We start from the raw sequence: 18,776 nt of genomic DNA, 5'->3' as shown, positions 1-18,776 counted from the left end.
CTGGCCCTCCAGGAGCGAGGTCTGCACCGTCAGGAAGGCAGAGCAAGGCTGGCCGCAAGTGGCTCATGCTTGTAATCCCAGCACTTTGGGAGACCGAGGCGGGTGGATCACCTGAGGTCGGGAGTTCGAGACCAGCCTGGCCAACATGGTGAAACCCCATGTCTACTAAAAATACAAAAATTAGCTAGGTGTGGTGGAAGATGCCTGTAATCCCAGCTACTAGGGAGGCTGACGTGGGAGAATTGCGTGAACCTGGGAGGTGGAGGTTGCAGTGAGCCGAGATCGCACCACTGCACTCCCGCCTGACAGAACGAGACTCCGTCTCAAAAAAAAAAAAACAAAAAAGGAAGGCAGAGCGAGTCCACCTGCCAGGGCACAGGCAGGGTCCCGGGCCTGGAAGGCCCACAGCCACCCCCACTCAAACTGTCGTAGCCCCCGCATCAGCCGCGGCTCCAAGGAGATGGTCCTTGTCACTGGATAGATGCAAACTTGGGCAATCGAGAGGTGGACCCACAGGCTCAGCTGGGCCCCGTCTCCGCAGGAGGAGCCCCCGTCCAGGCCTCAGGAGCAGAACCACCCCCACACTCCCGCCCAGGTCAGGGTGGCAGCCATGTCTGGAGGGTGGCACAAGACCCGACAGCAGGCACAGCCAGCAAAACTGGCCACACCCGCGGAGTAAGGACGGCTGCGGGGGAGCGGAGGAGGGCGCAGCCTCACCAGAGCACAGCTGTGCCCGTCTAGCCCCAGGGGGAGACGGTGGGTGGGGTGTGCCGCCTGCGTCTGGCTTGCCTGCTGCGGCTCCCCGGGCGCTCCCCGGCCTTACTGAATAAGCAGAGAGAAGCCCAGGGTCGGGGCGGCCTCTCAGGCCTTTCAGAGGAACGTCGCGCCGGTTCTGGAGGAGTATGCCCCTGACCCAAGGCCCTCCCTTGCCAATGACACTGATGGCGTCCACATCATTGTGGGGAGGCGTGGGAAAGAAAAAGAAACCACTGCACGGGTGGCAGGGACGAGCCGCACCCGAAGGCGCTCCCCGGAGGGCCCCGCTGCGCTCCTGGACCGCGTCCTCCCGCGCCACAACCGAAGGCGCTCCCCCGCGGGCCCCGCTGAGCTCCTGGACCGCATCCTCCCGTGGCTGAGGAAGGAGGCGCATCCAGGCTCCCCCATCTGCGTCCCAGCCTCAGTTCTGCTACGGAGAGGCCGCCAGGCCGGGGCAGGCAGCACGGTGGCCCACACCCCTAGCTCCCCCAGCGTCCCCGCCCCTGGCAGCCCCATTGCCGGCCAGTGTCTGGCGTCTCTGAGCCAGGTGGCCCGACTTCCTGGAAGGGCCACGCCATTTGCACCAAGACCCTGAGAAGTCAGCCCAGACTCCACGCAGTGGTTTGGCACATCCCACGACGCGTCCTCACTGCAGCTCAGCCCTTCCCACGGCTCCTGCTCCCAGGGGCTGCGCCGGGCAGGGGTGGGAGGCAACACCAGGTGCCCACTCCAGGAAAACCTGGGGGCTGCGGGGCTCATGGAAGGCATCCGGGGGTGGCGGCTGCTCTGGGCTGCGGCCCTGGGGGAGCAGCTCCCCTGGACCACACCTGGAGACTCTACCATCAGCAAAAATGACAGGGAAAAGGCCTCTGTACCACTGTCCTGTGACTGGGCAGAAAAGGAGGCCTTGCTCCCGCTCAAGGAACCTTCTAAAATGCACCTGCTGCTGCTCGCAGTTCTCTTCTTGGTGGGGCCTACAGCTCCTGGTCCAGGTCACAGCGCTTCCCATAAGGTGGGAGAGAATCACCGCCCACCAAGCCCACAGCTCTGGGGCCAGCAGGCAAAAGGCGAAAGCCCTGCTCATATTCCGAACCTTCGAACAATAGGTGCTAGATTTCCCAGTAGATAACTTCAAGGACCCCAGCGCCCGGGAGTGGCCTTTGAACACCATGCGTCTCCTGTTCAAAACTGTGCCTTGGGCTATGAGAACAGAGCCCGCAGGGACCAACATGCAAGTCAGGAAGCTGCTTCCGAGGAGCCCGGCCCTCCATGGGCGGCCACTCCCCACCTCACCTCAATGCCACACAACTGAGCTGCTCTTTCATAATCCAAGTTCCACAACACTCCTTATTCTAGTTTTGTATTTCCATTCCGTTCTTCCGCAGACTTAGTCCTAATGTATTTTATGCTTGGAATCCTTTGACAGCTCCCACATACTTCTGTGCAACAGAAATATGTACGAAAATTGATCACAAGGCTCTAGGCGTTCAAAAACAATGATCCCGACTGAGAAATCATTACAATTAGTACTGGTATGCAAGTAGTCAAAATAACATAACTAAATATAAAAAGTGAAATTTAACCCCAGTGAGATGAATCAGGCTGCAAACTGAGTGATTCTGTCACTGTTCGGGGCACCACTTGTAACCGCCCTCGATCCTTGGTGGACTGAACAAAGGGGGCGAACGTGGGAATAAAAGACAAGAGACAAGAGAGTATATTTGAAAGAAGGGGTCAGGGGGCACCTTGCCTCTAGTGGACAAGGGCCCTGAGCTTTACACAGCCCTCCATATTTATTGGTAAAAGAGAGAGAGCTTTACACAGCCCTCCATATTTATTGGTAAAAGAGAGAGAGCTTTACACAGCCCTCCGTATTTATTGGTAAAAGAGATAGAGCTTTACACAGCCCTCCGTATTTATTGGTAAAAGAGATAGAGCTTTACACAGCCCTCCGTATTTACTGGTAAAAGAGATCGCGAGAAAGGGGGGGTGATTGTTGGGTAATCGGCAGTCGGCCGTTTGGTTCACAGCAGGCTTTCGAGACTGCATCCTTCGAACAATAGGTGCTAGATTTCCCAATAGATAACTTCAAGGACCCCAGCGCCTGGGAGTGACCGCCCTCAGCAAACCTTCTGGCAGCAGGCACAGCTGGGAGTTTTACTCACATCCTACATTCATGATAAACAGTTTGCTGTTTGATCATATAGCCTCCAGTGGAATGCTGAGTTGGTCACGATCCCTTTGGCCTTTTTGGCTCCCAACATCAGGCTGTTTTTTTCTTTTCAATCAGTTCATCCATTCATGGGATGACATAGATTCAGCACCGGTGCTGTTCTTATTTTTCGTATTTATAGATCAAAACACCAAGGAAAACCCATGCCCATAATTAAGCAGATGGCACCAGGAGTTCTGCCACTTGACTCTGAGCCCTTCTGAAGACTTCATCAGCCGGAGCTTGACAGGTTCTCCTTCACATGTGGCTGAAGCCAGAAGAGAAGCCTCCCGGCCTGCAGGCAGCTTCGTGGGTGGCACGTGGGTGTGGCCTCCTCAGCCTTGATGGCAGCACTCAGGGCTGTCCTCTGGCAGAGCCCTCACCAGGCAGCAGCTGACGAGGTGACAGGATGATGATGGAAGCTCTAGAGACATTCCTAAGGCCTTGTGACTGTGTTTGGAAGGTCTTTGCATCTGTGCAGCTCAGCGTGAGGGGCAGATCGGCTGAGCCACACCCTGGCAGCCTGGGGTGGTCCTCTGATTCTTGCTGTCCTCAAGCTCACACTCCAGTCTCACCATGCAAGGCTCCCAGCCCCTCCCTTGGCCCCAGGGGGACCCTCCGGTGAGCATTACCGCCTACTCTCCAGCACACCTTCTGTCCACTGCGCTTTGCTTTCCACATCAAGGGCCATTTGCCTTCTTAAGGTGAGTTTGTTTGTGGTAAATCTTTTCAGTTTTTGTCTGAGTATGTCTTTGCTTCACTCTTATCCTTGAAAAACAGTTTTATCCCAGCACTTTAAAGCTACTTCTGGTTTCCACAGTTCCTACTAAGAAGGGAGCTGTCCGTGGAATCACCTTTCCTTCGTGAGAAATCTGTTTTCCTCCTGGATTCTTTCATGGTTTTCTCATCTGCTTTGAGTACCACAGTTTGCCCAGATGTGTCAGGCACAGGTATCTTTGTCTGTATCCCGCTAGGGACTTGTTGTATTTCTTCAGTCTTTAGACTGGTAAGTTAAACCCATTCTGAAAAATTCTCAGCCATCCACTTTTTGAATATTTTCTTTTTTCGTTCTCTTCTGGAACTCAGTTGAATGTTAGATCTTCTCACCCCTCCCTCTTCTTTTCTTATTTTTTGCAGAGATGGGGCCTCACTCTGTTGCTCAGACTGGTCTTGAACTGCTTGGCTCAAACAATCCACCCACACTGGCCTCCCAAAGTGCTGGGGTTACAGGCCTGAGCACTGCAGCCAGCCTGTCTTCTTTGTCTTGTTTCCTAGTCTCATGCTACCATGATTATTTCTCCAGATCTCTCTGTAGCTCACAAATTCTCTAATGTATTGTTTAACCCTTCCATTAAGTTTTTAAAAACTGCAGTATAGGCTGGGCACGGTGGCTCACGCCTGTAATCCCAGCACTTTGGGAGGCCAAGGTGGGCGGATCACAAGGTCAGGAGATCGAGACCACTCTGGCTAACATGGTGAAACCTCGTCTCTACTAAAAATACCAAAAAAATTAGCCAGGCATGGTGGCGGACACCTGTGGTCCCAGTTACTTGGGAGGCTGAGGCACGAGAATGATGTGAACCTGGGAGGTGGAGCTTGCAGTGAGCCGATATCGCGCCACTGCACTCCAGCCTGGGCGACGGAGCCAGACTCCATCTCAAACAAACAAACAAACAAACAAACAAAAAAACTACAGTGTAATTCATATACAGCAAGTCGCTGTTTCTGATGCATACTTCAGTTTTGATCAATGCACACAGCCATGTAACAACCATCAGCATCAAGATACAGAATCTTTCCACAGCTCTCCAGAATTCCCTCTTGCCCCTTTGAAAGTCAATCCTTCCACCGCCCCAGCCCCTCGTGACCACAGAGCTCTTCTCTGTCGCTATAGTGTTGCCTTTTCCAGGATGTCATATAAAAACAAAAACTGCAGCCTTCTAAGTGTGGCTTCTTTCACTCTGCATAAGACACTTCAGGCTTATCCCCGCTGCCCCCAGCATCAGTGGCCCAGCCCTGTCTCCTGCTGAGTGCTGTTTTATGGAACTGGTCGGTTGCCGTTTGTTTACCCATGGCCAGTTGAAGAGCGTCTGGGTTGCTTCCAGTTTTAGGTAAATGAATAAAGCTGCTGTGAACACTTGCATCATTTTTCATTGTGGTTACAGTATTTGGTTATTGTGTGGACATATGTCTTCATTTCTCTGGTATAAAGAATGAGGGGCTGGATTGCTGGGTCATACAGTAAATGATTGTTTTATTTTATAAGAAACTGCCAAACTGATTCCAGAGGGCTCCACTATCTTGTAGTCCCACCAACAAGGTATGAGAATTTCTGTTGTTCCACACCCTCACTAACACTTGGTTTTGGTCTTGTCTTTTTTTTTTAAGGCATTCTCACAGGTGTGCAGTAGTTTCTCATTGTGATTTTTATTTGCATTTCCCAGAGGACAGTGCTTATTTGCCACCTAGAGAGCTTCTTTGGTGGAGTGTCTGCTCAAATCTGTTGCCCACTTTACAAAATAAGTTGTTTTTGTATTAGTAAGCTTTGACAGTTTTTTGTATGTTCTGGTTACACGTCCTTAATCAGCTACATGACTGGCAAAGGTTTTCTCCTGGTAACTTGTCTTTTCATTCTCTAAACAATGGTTTTCACATAGCAAGAAGGTTTAATTTTATTAAAGTATGACTTGCCAATTTTTTCCTTTTATAGGCTCTATTTTTGGTGTCATATCTAAGAAATGTTTACTTAACCTATAGTCACAAAACTTTTTTCCTATGTTTCATAGTTTTGAATTTTATGTTTGGGTCTATGATCCATTGAGTTAATTTTCTATGGGGTGTGAGGTAGGGATCAAGATTACTTCCATTAAGTTTTGAATTTCAATTATTACATTTTTCATTTTTAGAGGTTCTATTTGGTTCATTTATTATCTGCTTAGCTTCTGATAATCTCTTGCTTCTTATTCATGCTTTTTAGCTTCTCCTTTGTTTCTTCAAACACATTAAACATATTTGCATTTCCTATTCTAACATCTGAGTCTTTGCAGGTGTGCTTCTTTTGGCCATAACTTCTGAGGCCCCTTCTCTTGTGTGTGCTGTGATTTTCCACTATGAGCTTATAGTCTAGGGATCCTGCTGGCTGGAATTCCTTGAGGCCTGGGTTGGGGGTTCCTCCTGCAAGGATGTACATTTCTTTCTACCAGAGGCCTGGGGGCACTATAGCTCCAGATATGCTTGCAATTAAAAGTCACAGTTTGCAGTTCTTTTGAACATGTAAATAATATGAACTTTGGCCCTACACCTGTGATGGAGAGTGCTAGCCAGGGGCCATAAATTTATAGGAGAGACTTTTTAAAGATGTTCCATCCACAGCCATGGCCAAGTGAGATACTGTTCTTGCAGTGAAGCTTAGAGTAGTAGTTTGCCCACTTCATCATTTCCTGGTAGTGTCTGCTGTATCCCTTTGTGAGCCCAGCCTTATATGGGGGTCTCTAATTTGGTTCTGCCCCTCCCTGGGTCCAAGGCTTCTCCAGACTGCTCCCCAAACTTACCTCAAAGTTCTAGGTCTTCTGGGTACATGGGGACCCAGGCCATAGAGTGTCTTTAGCCCAGACCTACCTCCTTAGACTTCAGCCCTCACCTGGTTTCTAGACTCACTATCCTGCAGACTCATTCATGGTTTTATATATTTTATCTGGCACTTTTTGAAAATCTGGCATTTTTCGATTTTTTTTTGAGATAGATTTTCAGGTTCTCTCATCTACCATATTACTAGAAATAGAAGTCCTTGTCAGAGTGATTTTTCACAGAAATCATTGTAAATATTTTTGAAAAATTATACTATACAGCAAAGCAAGCTCTCCCCTAGAGAGCAAATATATGTAAAAATTACAGGGTCAGAGTTCCTTGACACTCGGCCCCTCCCCACCTCCAGGAGCCCATGCAGGGAGCCTCCTCAGCTCTGCTTAACGACTGCCTCCAAAAGGAAGGGGATGAGTCCAGCCCCACTCTGGCCTAAGGGGCCTGAACGATGAGTGTGAGATGCAGCTCCCACAAAGCTGAGCGGCCACTTACCTTCTGCTGTGCAGCAGCAGGCCTGGGGCGGCCGAGGGCTGCACAGCTTTTTGCTGCTGGTGGTGTTTCAGCTTTCGGAGCTGCTGCATGTGCAGAGGCTGCACAGCCAATCTGGCCCCCTGTGGTGACGGCAGAGAGACAGCACACAGGACACACGAAGCACGCATGGACAAGGATCTGCATCTCACACTCATCATTGCCGCTGATTTGCTCAGAGGTGTAAACTGCATGGCAATGACAGTAAAGGAAATGCCTGCTGCCTTCAAAAGGAGAAATAACACCCATGCCGCATCTCCCCTTAATAGAGGCAAGCAGCTCTCGCCGGGGGTACAGCGGCCTCCGCTCCATTTGCTTAAAAGGGGGAGGTGCAAGGAATGAGGCTCTAATTAGGCGTCTTAAAAAATTAACACATGGCAAAACAACTCAGCAACTTCTAGAATGAGAAATTTAGAAAGGTTTGATGCAACTCACTCAAGTGAGTTGTTTCGAGTTTGGTTAGGCGAAGGTGGCTGCCTACCTGCCGCTTTCTGCAGAAGCCTTATCACAACACTGATCCCGTTGCGTTGATGGAAGCGCTGTGACCCTGGCTGCCAGGACAGACACCACAGGAGGCCTGGCCAGAGCAACCTGGGCCATCTGGGATGTCAGCGCCGACATCAGTCTTGGGCCTTGCAGGTGGGAGGTGGAAACTCGAGTCTAAATAACAAGAAACAAGGATCACATATGCCCTGCCCTGTCACACCGTGTTATCCTTCCTCAGGGGTTGGAATCATCAACCCACCTCAGGTATTAAACACAATGATGAGGCCAGGCGTGGTGGTTCATGCCTGTAATTCCAGCACTTTGGGAGACTGAGGTAGGTGGATCACCTGAGGTCAGGAGTTCGAGACCAGCCTGGCCAACATGGTGAAACCCGGGTCTCTACTAAAAATACAAAATTAGCCAGGTGTGGTGGTGCATGCCTGTAATCCCAGCTACTGGGGAGGCTGATGCAGGAGAATCACTTGAACCCAGGAGGGGAAGGTTGCAATGAGCCAAGATTGGGCCATTGCACTCCAGCCTGGGCAACAAGAGCGAACCTCCTCAAAAAAAAAAAAAAAGAAAAAAAAAATGCAATGATGACTGAACACTTACAAGCTGGGCTACCTGGAGGTTGGCCATGGTGGTGCCCATCAACAGGGCTCTGGGTCTCGGGGCTATGACCATGGTGAGCTGGGGGCTCTGCTGTGGTAGGGGGGTGATGGCTGCACTTGCACTTGTGTTGTTGGCTGCACCCCGGGCAGGGCCTGCGGTGGTGGGGGTGGTGGGAGCAGCTGCAGTTTCTGCTTCTGGAGTCTAATCAAGTGCACCTGAAGATACAGATGATACTCATGTGTTTCCTCGGTTGGCAAGCTCACTTATGCAAATCCGGAAGTTTATGTCTTTCTTCACTCATGCTTTTAAAAAGACTGTCAACAGACGTACAGCTAATCAGATATAGATGCTACTACCAGGTATCTCTGGTATCACTAGCTTGCTTTCAGGAGCCACGTGGTTCTAATGGCACATCCTGACTGGCCCTCGGCCGCCACAAATGCACCGCCGGCAGCTCCCTCCCACGCATAGGACACAACACACACTCTTGCACATGACACACAAGGCTCATGCAGAGACGCGCCATCCTCAGAAACACCTGCACACAAGGTTGGCCCTGGGCTGGCCTCGGGGAACTTGGGATTTGGGGAGGTTGCCACCATTCTCTGACCCACAGCCCCTCATCCTCTGGGCCTGTGCCACCTTCTCCCTGCGTTCTGAGTCCTCACCACACAGCCCTGAGCTTCCTGAATGCAGTGCACTGCTCCCTGTCACGTGCATGTGTGCGCTACTCCTGCTGCCGTGACCTTCCCTCCCCCATAACCATCCAGGAACTTCCTATTTGCTCTGAAGACTCAGCATGACCTCCGTTCTCCCAGGTCAGGCACTCCTTTCCCTGTGCTTTCCGATACTCACCACCAGGACTATGAGTTCCTAGGGGCATGTGTTGGTTTTCCACTTTGAGTAGCTGATTAAAAATGGACGGATGGATGGATGGATGGGTAGATGGATGGACAGATGAGTAGGTGGATAGATGGATGGCCGGATGGGGTGGATGGATGGATGAATGAATGGATGGGATGGCTGGCTGAGTGGGTGGGTGTGTGGGTGGATGGATGGATATATGGATGGGTGGGTCAGTGGGTGAATGGATGAGTAGACAGAAGGATAGGTGGATGGATGGATGAATGAATAGATGCATGGAAAAGTAGATGGGTAGATGAATGGATAGATGGATGAGTGGATGGATAGGTGGGTGGGTGGATGGACAAGTTAGTAGGTGGATCGGTGGATGGGTGGGTGAGTGGATGAATGGAGGACAGATGAGTAGGTGGACAGGTAGGTGGGTGAATGGATGGATGGACGGACAGACAGGTGGGTAGATGGATGGATGAATGGGTGGGTGGGTGAGTGAATGGGTAGAAAAGTGCTGGGACTATAGGTATGAGCCACTGTACCTGGTATATGTATTTTAAATTTAGCCATTAAATTTGAAAGATAAAGGATATAGAGTGGATGTTTAAAATCTTTTTCTTTTCTTTTCTCTTTTTTTTTGAGACAGAGTCTCACTCTGTCGCCCAGGCTGGAGTGCAGTGGTGCGATCTCAGCTCACTGCAACCTCCACCTCCCGGGTTCAAGCGATTCTCCTGCCTCAGCCTCCCGAGTAGCTGGGACTACAGGCGCCCACCACCACGCCTGGCTAAGTTTATTTTTAGTAGTGATGGGGTAAAATCTTTTTCTTAAATACAGCACAAACTCACACCATAGGGGTGCACCAAGTCACATTTCAGCTGGATGCCTGCATGTCAAAATCTCTGATTAGCCAAAGCCAAAATTACCATCAACAGAATAAACTCTGTGACAGATGAATAAATCTGACATCTTATTTTTTAAATAATATTTTAAATTTAGGGGTCAAGTTTATTTGTATCTGTGAAAAATTCCCAAACTAGTACTTTTTCTTAAAAGACTTGTCAACAATAGAATTAAACGCTGTCCTTGAAGATGATTTTGCTCAATGCTGAGAATGCCAGTCCATCCCAACACAGAGATCAGGATCAGCCTCTAATCTAATCTTCCCACCATGCTTGATATTATTACTTACATGTTTGGAAATACATGTTGGTTCAAAAAAGATAAAATGTGCTTCCTAAAGTGTTCTACCATGGAGTCTCTCTTCATGTTTGTAGCAACTATTAATCTATTTGTGTATTTTATTATTAGAAAGTTCTTGACAATTATTTGTGTGCACAAAATTAACAGCTTTCACAATAATCATTCATTGTGCTACAGCCTTCTACCACTGCAACAACAGATACAGGTTCATATTTCAACTGACAGAACTTCTAAATATAAAATCCCATAAGGGTTTTTTTTTTTTTTTAATCCCAAGTCACCTGAATACACACCCACATTTAAAAGTGAATATTCTGGCCGGGCACAGTGGCTCACACCTGTAATCCCAGCCCTTTGGGAGGGTAAGACGGGCAGATCACCTGAGATCGGGAGCTGAAGACCAGCCTGGCCAACATGGTGAAACCCCATCTCTACTAAAAATACAAAAAATTAGTTGGGCCTGGTGGCTCATGCCTGTAGTCCCAGCTACTGAGGAGGCTAAGGCAGGAGAATCATTTGAACCCAGGAGGCGGAGGCTGCGGTGAGCCGAGATCACACTGTGGTACTCCAAAGCCTGGGTGACAGAACGAGACTCTGTCTCCAAAAAAAAAAAGTGAACATTCAGAAACTCATCATTGTAAATAATATGGCTTATCTATATTATAGGTACATAGTCCCTTATCCAAAATCCTTAGGGCCACACAGGGTTTGGAATTCAGACTATTTCAGAGAAGTAAGGTAATGATATAAGTCAAATAAGCATTGGGAAAGTGTTAGGGACAGCGTCTGGCACCCATGACCAAACATGCTGATGCTTCCACAGCAATAGCACCCAGACACACTCACCTACCAGGACCGCGGGGCTGGCCTGGCCTCAGTGTGGGTCAGGTTTGCTGCAAAATGAGTGAGCAACACTGAATGAGCAAAACCTTTCTGCTGTCTGAGCTTTCAGAGTTTTAGAATTGCAAATAAAGGGTGTGAACCCAAGGGATGCTGTCCTACTGATCAGACATGGTGTAACCTGCCCCATCACAGGACTCAGAAGACAGTCGGGGTGCCCGGTTCCCACACGGCAAAGCCAAAAGGCAGTTCGGGCGGAAAAACCAAAGGCAAGACCACACGTTTCTGTTTTGATTTGAAGTCATCCTGAGAAAATTCGATTTTGAAATGGACCCTTTCTGGGTGGTCCCAAAGATCGTGACCAGGTCTGTCCTCTCTGGAAGGAGACCAGAGGGAAATGCTGAGGAGACTGGAGACCGGAGCCCCCCAGCAAGGACACAGGCACCCTGAAGCCCCTCACCCGGAACATGAAGTTCTGACGTCACAAAGAAAACACTCACCATGTCGCTTTTATTTTCCAGTGGAGGAGCACTTGCTTCAGAGATGCTGGAATCTTTACCTACAAAGGAGTAATCATAACGTTTTCAGGGCTTCAGTCTCATTACGCCATGGCACAAAGCACAGGAGCATAACAATGAATTCTAACAGCTCACCTTGGCAGTGGGCTATAACACGACGACTATTTGAATAAATACACGACATTAACTTAGTTGGTTACCTCTTTTTGAATATTTATTCAAATTTAATGTCTTTTTTTGTTTCTCTTGAAATTCAATTTGCAGCTTAATTTCTACTATCTAAAAGATAATCTACAATCTAAAAGAAAATCATGAATTAAAATATAAAATCATTAGCTCCCGAGTGAAAACTTGAGGGCAAATTGTAGAGGAAACGTGTGTTTACCTGCGCAGTACTAGACCAGGGACGCTCCATTTCTCTGGTAGTGGAGGCGCCGTCTGCCTCAGCCTACTCGGCTCCTCCCTCCCGGGCCCCGCCTCCCTGTGCGTCCTGTCCTGCAGCTGCCGGGCCACAGCTCTGAGCATCTGAAGACAATCGCCACATTGTCTGTGAGGGTCTCCATGCACACAGTAATATGGAAACATCTTGTTTTTTACTAGATATACATATTTAATTCTGGAGAATTCCAAAGGAAGTCTATTATTTCCATTTTTAGTATCCATTCATGATACTGCTTCAATCAACAATTCTAATAATATTCAATAATAAAAAGTAAAATGAATATTCCCCTAGAAAATACCCTTTACTGTCAGCCAAAGACACTTATGTTAATGGGCAATAAAGTCCAGATGAAACATGAACCACAGTTATCACAGGGCTTTCTATGCAAACATAATTCAAGATAATCCTTCTCAATTTAGACTGTGCCATGGCCAGACATGAAATGCCAGTTGATATGAAATTGTCCACATGGCCGGGGGTAGTGGGTCATGCCTGTAATCCCAGCACTTTGGGAGGCCGAGGCAGATGGATCACTCTGAGGTCAGAAGTTCAAGATCAGCCTGGCCAACATGGCAAAACCCCATCTCTACTAAAAATACGAAAAATTAGCTGGGCATGGTGGCAGGTGCCTGTAATCCTCACTACTCAGGAGGCTGAGGCAGGAGAGTCAATTTAACCTGGGAGGCGGAAGTTGTAGTGAGCCGAGACTGAGCCACTGAACTCCAGCTTGAGTGACAGAGTGAGACTCCATCTCAAAAAAAAAAGACTTACAGTCAGGTAAAGTCTTATAGTTAGTGATGAAAACTCAAACATTAAATTGGCCATATTAAATTTAGAAATTTTTTTTTACATAATATAATTACTTCTTCAATTCTCTTTCACGATGTGATTTCCGCAAAGTACTATTCCAACCCACCTTCTTCACAGAGGCCACCTTCCACCTCTCCTGGGCAAAGTCTGTGGCCATCCACTGCATCTCCTCCAGCAGATAGTCCCAGTGGGACTTGGGCCGTGGGGCCTCCTGCAGCTTCAGCAGACGCCTCTGGGACCACAGACCTGCTTTCCTCAGCTCCACAATGCGCTGATGCACCTGATTCTCCTGAAAGACAGGAGCAGCCCATCAACTGTGAAGACAGAGACTCCAGCCCCTTTGTCACGGGCTCAGATTAAGGACCTGAATGAGGGAAGGCAGTTTCCTGGCGGTCCCCAGTACAGACCACACTGGGTGCTGGTGGGGGAACCTGCAGTTCCCAGATGCGGTGCACACACCCCAGATGCCCCCTGCTCTAGAATCTGAGTAGGCTGGTGCCAAAGAATCACCAGAGAAGCAGCCATGGCCAGTTTTTCAGATGCCTTTACCATCTGCCATATTATACTGAGAAACATTTCAACTTCTAATTTAAACAGCTTGTAGCAAAAGCAACTTCTTTCGCAGATAACTGAGCTCTCTCACCAGCTTGATCTGCTCTGCAATCTTGTCCTAAGGGCTCTCTATGGCCATAGGGTTTGGTGGGGGATGGGGCGGGGCAGGTGGTGCTGTACTCTGGGCTCTGGACACCGGACACCGTGGCCACAGCCACACCTGCAGGTCTGAATGCACCTGGAGAGGCAGCTTTGTGACTTGCTTGGGGGGTGCCGCTTGTCTGCATGGAGCAGATGGAAAGGGGTGCTGCTGGCCGGGCGCAGTGGCTCACATCTATAATCCCAGCACTTTGGGAGGCTGAGGTGGGCGGATCACGAGGTCAGGAGACAGAGACCATCCTGGCTAACACAGTGAAACCCCGTCTCTATACAAAAAAAATTAGCCGGGCGTGGTGGCGGGCGCCTGTAGTCCAGCTACTCGGGAGGCTGAGGCAGGAGAATGGCGTGAACCTGGGAGGCCGAGCTTGCAGTGACCCGAGATCGCGCCACTGCACTCCAGCCTGGGCGACAGAGCGAGACTCCGTCTAACAAAAAAAAAAGGGGGGTGCTGCCCGCAGGAGCCGAGGGCGGACGAGGTGACAGGGGCAGAGTGTTTGCAACAACTGGTTACCCTCAAGGGCAGCAAGCTACCCGTCATTAACGCATTCGGTTCTCAATTCCACTAAAACCTTTACCCGGAACGCTGACTTACGGCCCTCACCATTTCATCAGAAGTGCTTAGTAGGGGAAAAATATTGAACAAGTTAGACCTAGTCCTTTACAGTCACTGGGAACACAGATTCCTGGGGAAGCACAGACCACCGAGAATATTGTGGCACGGCAGCCCATGTGGGTCAGGACTCAGCCCATGCTCGGGATTGGAGGGCAGCCCCTTTGGGTACCTAGGATGGTGCCGCAGGCGGAGGCTGGCGGGCCTGGGGAGCTGCCTGCCCCTGGGTGGGGAGGTGGAGCGCGAGCTAAACAGCCTGCCTGGTGGAGCCGAGACCCGGCCTGGCAGGAAAGGTGGCGGTGCTGCGATTGGCTGCTGGGTCCTTCCCTGGACTGGGAGCTGTGCTTATGGCTCTGTCGCCTGCTGCTGGGAGACCTGCAAAGACGCTGCAGCGCGGACCCCGGCCGGGGCAGCCTCCCGGGCAGCTGCGGCAGTGGGGTGTGCAAGCTGGCGGCGTTCTGCACGGGAGGCCCTGTGGAGGGGTCATACTGCTGCTGCCTCTGCCTCTGTCCAGCGAGCTATGCGGCCTGCGGCGTGGGGGGGCATTTCTCCTGCAAATGCAAAGAAAGTCAAGCCCAGCTCTCCCAGTATCAAAGCAAAACAGAGACGTGACCTTAAGAAATTAGGGAGCCCACTGCTCCCCAAACCGAATAATGTCCCAAGTGTCCATTGACAGATGATGGGTAAAGAGAATAAGGCCTTAGCGAGGAAGGAAATCCTGCTACGTGCCACCGCGTGTATGAGCCCCAAGGACCTTCCGCTGAGTGACACGAGCCAGGCACAGAGGGGCAGATCCTGTCTGTCCCACTGACATGGGGTCCCTAGAGCACTCAGAGCCATGGGGACAGCAAGCGGAGTGGGGGTGCCCAGGGGAGGGGCGGGGCATCCGTGTTTCATGGGGGCAGCGTTTCCGTTTGGGAAGGTGGAAATCTTCTGGAGGTGGACGCAGGTGACAGCTGCACAGCAACGTGAATGTGCTTCATGCCACTGAGCTGTGCACTTAAAATGGTAAAAAAAAAAAGCCAACCAGAAAAACTCCAAGGAGTAACATTTGAATCATTATTATCATTTTCGAAATAAGGGCTCACTCCATCACCCAGGCTGGCATGCAGTGGAGCAATCACAGCCTTGTCTCTGCAGCCTTGACCCCTGCGCTCAAAGTGATCCTTGTGCCTCAGCCTCCAGAGTAGCTGGGATACAGGCGTACACCATCACGCCCGGCTAATTTTTGTATGTTTTGTAGAGACGGGATTTCTGCATGTTGGCCAGGCTGGTCTCAAACTCCTGACCTCAGGTGATCCGCCCACCTCGGCCGCCCAAAGTGCTGGGACTCCAGGTTGAGCCGCCGCAACCTTCAATCACAGGTTTTAAAAGATCATTTTTACAGTAGTTGTTCCAGTCCTAAAAATAGCCATTATAAAAGATTTGATTTTACATTTTACAACCAAAAAAGATGGAAATCTCTAGAATCTAGGCAGTGGCTAAACTATCAGTTTGGCCCCATCATTCCTTTTCAGGCCCATGGTCCTGAAGGGACCTCCTTCCTCCCACTCGAGAGAACTCTCAGCAGCAGATAAGGGCGGCCAATGCCACGGCCTGTGATTGGAGGGTGCCTGCCTCTGGCTGCCCTGTGATTGGAGGGCGCCCTCCCCTGCGCTGGCCTGTGACTGCAGGGTGCCCTCTCCTGTGCTGGCCTGTGATTGGAGGGTGCCTGCCTCTGGCTGCCCTGTGATTGGAGGGCGTCAGCCTGTGACTGGAGGGCGCCCTCCCCTGTGCCGGCCTGTGATTGGAGGGTGCCTGCCTCTGGCTGCCCTGTGATTGGAGGGCGTCAGCCTGTGACTGGAGGGTGCCCGCCTCTGCAGTGGCCTGTGATTGGAGGGCTCCCGCCTCTGGGCGCGCTTTTCCTCCTCTGGTGATCTGCAACCGCACGCCTCGCCTCACAGCCCCCACCTTGCCTCACCGCCCCCACGCTGGGAGAAGGCGATAGCTGTGCCCTCTGCTCCAGGGGCTCCTGGATGGTGACTCCCCAGGCCCGGCCCACCTGCCCGCCCCGCGGCTGCAATGCTCCTGGCTCACACCCTGCCCAGCAGCTGCAGCCTGAAGGCCTCGACAACCACCTGCCTCAGGGCGTGCACGTGGTGCAGCCTCTGCCACCAACCCTCCTCAGGCGGGCGCGGTCAGAAGCGTGCACTCTGTTCTAGCAGCGGCGCAGCTTCTCCACCTCAGCACCATCTGCGAGGGACTCTGCCTTGAGGACACGGGACCACCTTCCCTGACCACCTTCTGTCCCGAGGGCAGAGCGGAGCGCAGGGCACGCCAGGCCCTTCCTTCCCCAGGGAGGCACAGACACAGGCGACCTGACGGGAGTGGGCACTCTGAGGACCAGGGAGAGCAAACATGACGGCGCAGGGCGGGCGCCGGGGCGGCAAAGGCCTCTCCAAGGTGGGCCGTGGAGCCAAAACCTGAATAAAGAGAAGGGAGCAGTCGGGAGCCGGTCCGGGCAAAGGCAGGGGGTGGCGGTCACGCATGTCTGCGTACTCGGGCCTCGCCACTCTCGAGTCTCTGTAAATATCTGCTGAAGGAGCGCATCGATGTGACTCATCATCATGGACCGGTTTCCCGGGTCTCTAGGCACAGACTGATATGCACGTACATATACATATTCTAATACCGGTATTTTCTGATGTTTTCCTTGAAAACTACGGTGTATTCTATAAGCAATGCAAACTTGCAAAAATTAAAGAAAGACAAAAAACAATAGATGCTGGCGAGGGCGTGGAGAACAGGGAACACTGTACGCTGTTGGTAGGAGTGTAAATTAGCATAGCCTCTATGGAAAATAGAATGGAGGTTCCTCCAAAAACTAAAAATACAACTACCGTCCAATCCAGTAGTCCCACTCCTGGGTGTGTATCCAAAGGGAAATAAATCATTCTATTGAAGTGATACCTGTGCTCGCATGTTTACTGCAACACAATTCACAACAGCAGAGACACAGAATCAACCTAAGTGCCCATCAACAGACAGTTGGATAAGAAGATGTGGTGCATATATACACAATGGAACACTGTCCAGCCATAAAAAAGAATGAAACTGCCCTTTGCAGCAACATGGATGCAAACAGAGGCCATCATCCTAAGTGAAACAACTCGGACACAGAAAGACAAACACCGCACGATCTCACCCGTAAGCAGGAGCTAACTCACCCGTCCACACAGATGTAGAGTGTGGAATGAGAGACACTGGAGACTTGGAAGGGTACAGGGTGAGGGGAGGGTAGATGCTAGGAAATTACTCAGTGGGTATGATTACGTTATTCCGATAACGGATGCACTGAAAGCCCAGACTTCGCCACTGCGAAGTATGTCCATGCAACAAAACTGCTCCTGTACCCCATAAGTTTATAGCGAAAAAGTTGGATATGTTAAAAAAATTAAAGCTTGCCATTAAATCTATAGAATATTAATTTTTTAGTATGGTATTAACTGACATGTGCTTACAACATGGTGCTATGCTAAGCACCTTACAGATGTAACAGTGTTAGTCCTCAGAACAGACTTGAGAAGTGTAATTATCACTGTTGCTCCCATTTTACAGATGAGACAACTGAGAGGGGTGAGGTGACGCCACATGGCCACACCCCCCAAGCCAGCGAGGGCAGGGCTGACCATGCTGCAGCCCGCACTCCAAGCATCACAGCACAGGCCCCACAAAGCAAACAACAGTGCATGGGAAGACAGTCTGAGATCATCATAGAGAAAAAGAGAATGCTTCTACTTGGAAAAAATTAGGAAAATACATGAAAACTCTTGATAGTTTGGTTTTTAATCACCTGTAGGGGAAACTGTGAGTCTGCACAGACACCGTCAGCCTGTGCCCAGTCTGGGTCAATAAACAAGTGCAAGGGCCCACTCTGCCCAGGAACAATCAACAGATGACAGAGTGCGCGGTAGCTTCAGAGCCTCAGAGCTCAGAGCTTCACAGCTGTTGGCTCCTGGCTCTCACAGCCCATTCCTGGACTAGTACCTGCCAGGTGCTTCGGCACACAGATACTTTGTGCTGTTGGCATTAACTGCTGGAGAGGAACACCTGATGTCACCTCCAGGTGCTGTAAACCCATCCCAGGATGGCCCACTTGTAGGTGAGGCCTCTGACATCAAAGGAGAATCTGTGACATCAAATCCAATCACAGCACAGTGAGCCAGGTTCCACCTTCAAAGTTCATGCTACATTATCCCTGGTGCAGAACACGGAAATAGCACAGAACACACTGCGGGCAGGACATCCTCTCTCTGATCCTCACCAGGAAGGGAGGCAGTCTCAGGCCTGGGTGGGACCAAGCTCTTGAGGCACCCATCTTGCTTTGCTCTGAGTCCATGCCCACTGCCAAGGGGCCTGCTCCCAGGGATCCTGCTATCAAGGGGGGTGGCTGGACAGTGAGTTCGGGGACACTCACATGCCAGATTCTGATGTGCCTGGCCGGCATGGGGAAGCTCCTGGGCACAGAGCTGAGGCCCAGGCCCTGCCACTACATGAGTGCCCGTGGCCTCCCCAGGCCCGCTCCCATGCCTCCAGCTCAAGGCACTAAGTGGCCAAAATGATGGCTGAGTGTAA

General features: G+C 50.7%; 1 protein-coding gene across 1 annotated transcript in view; it reads right to left on the bottom strand.

The window, feature by feature from the left end:
* Positions 1 to 2,478: 2,478 nt before the first annotated feature.
* LOC129010515 (putative EP400-like protein) overlaps positions 2,479 to 18,776 on the bottom strand; it is a 49,559-nt gene continuing 33,261 nt past the window's right edge. The window contains 6 exon segments of the mRNA XM_063646850.1: positions 2,479 to 7,738; positions 8,177 to 8,490; positions 11,572 to 11,630; positions 11,975 to 12,027; positions 12,030 to 12,114; positions 12,948 to 13,130. Of these exon segments, the coding sequence (XP_063502920.1) occupies positions 8,436 to 8,490; positions 11,572 to 11,630; positions 11,975 to 12,027; positions 12,030 to 12,114; positions 12,948 to 13,130 (435 nt within the window). The 3' untranslated portion in view covers positions 2,479 to 7,738; positions 8,177 to 8,435.

This window comes from Pongo pygmaeus, chromosome 10 (genome assembly GCF_028885625.2).
Source record: "Pongo pygmaeus isolate AG05252 chromosome 10, NHGRI_mPonPyg2-v2.0_pri, whole genome shotgun sequence".
NCBI lineage: Eukaryota > Metazoa > Chordata > Mammalia > Primates > Hominidae > Pongo > Pongo pygmaeus.
Note: the sequence above shows the minus strand (reverse complement) of the source record. Positions and strands in the feature narration are given on the sequence as shown.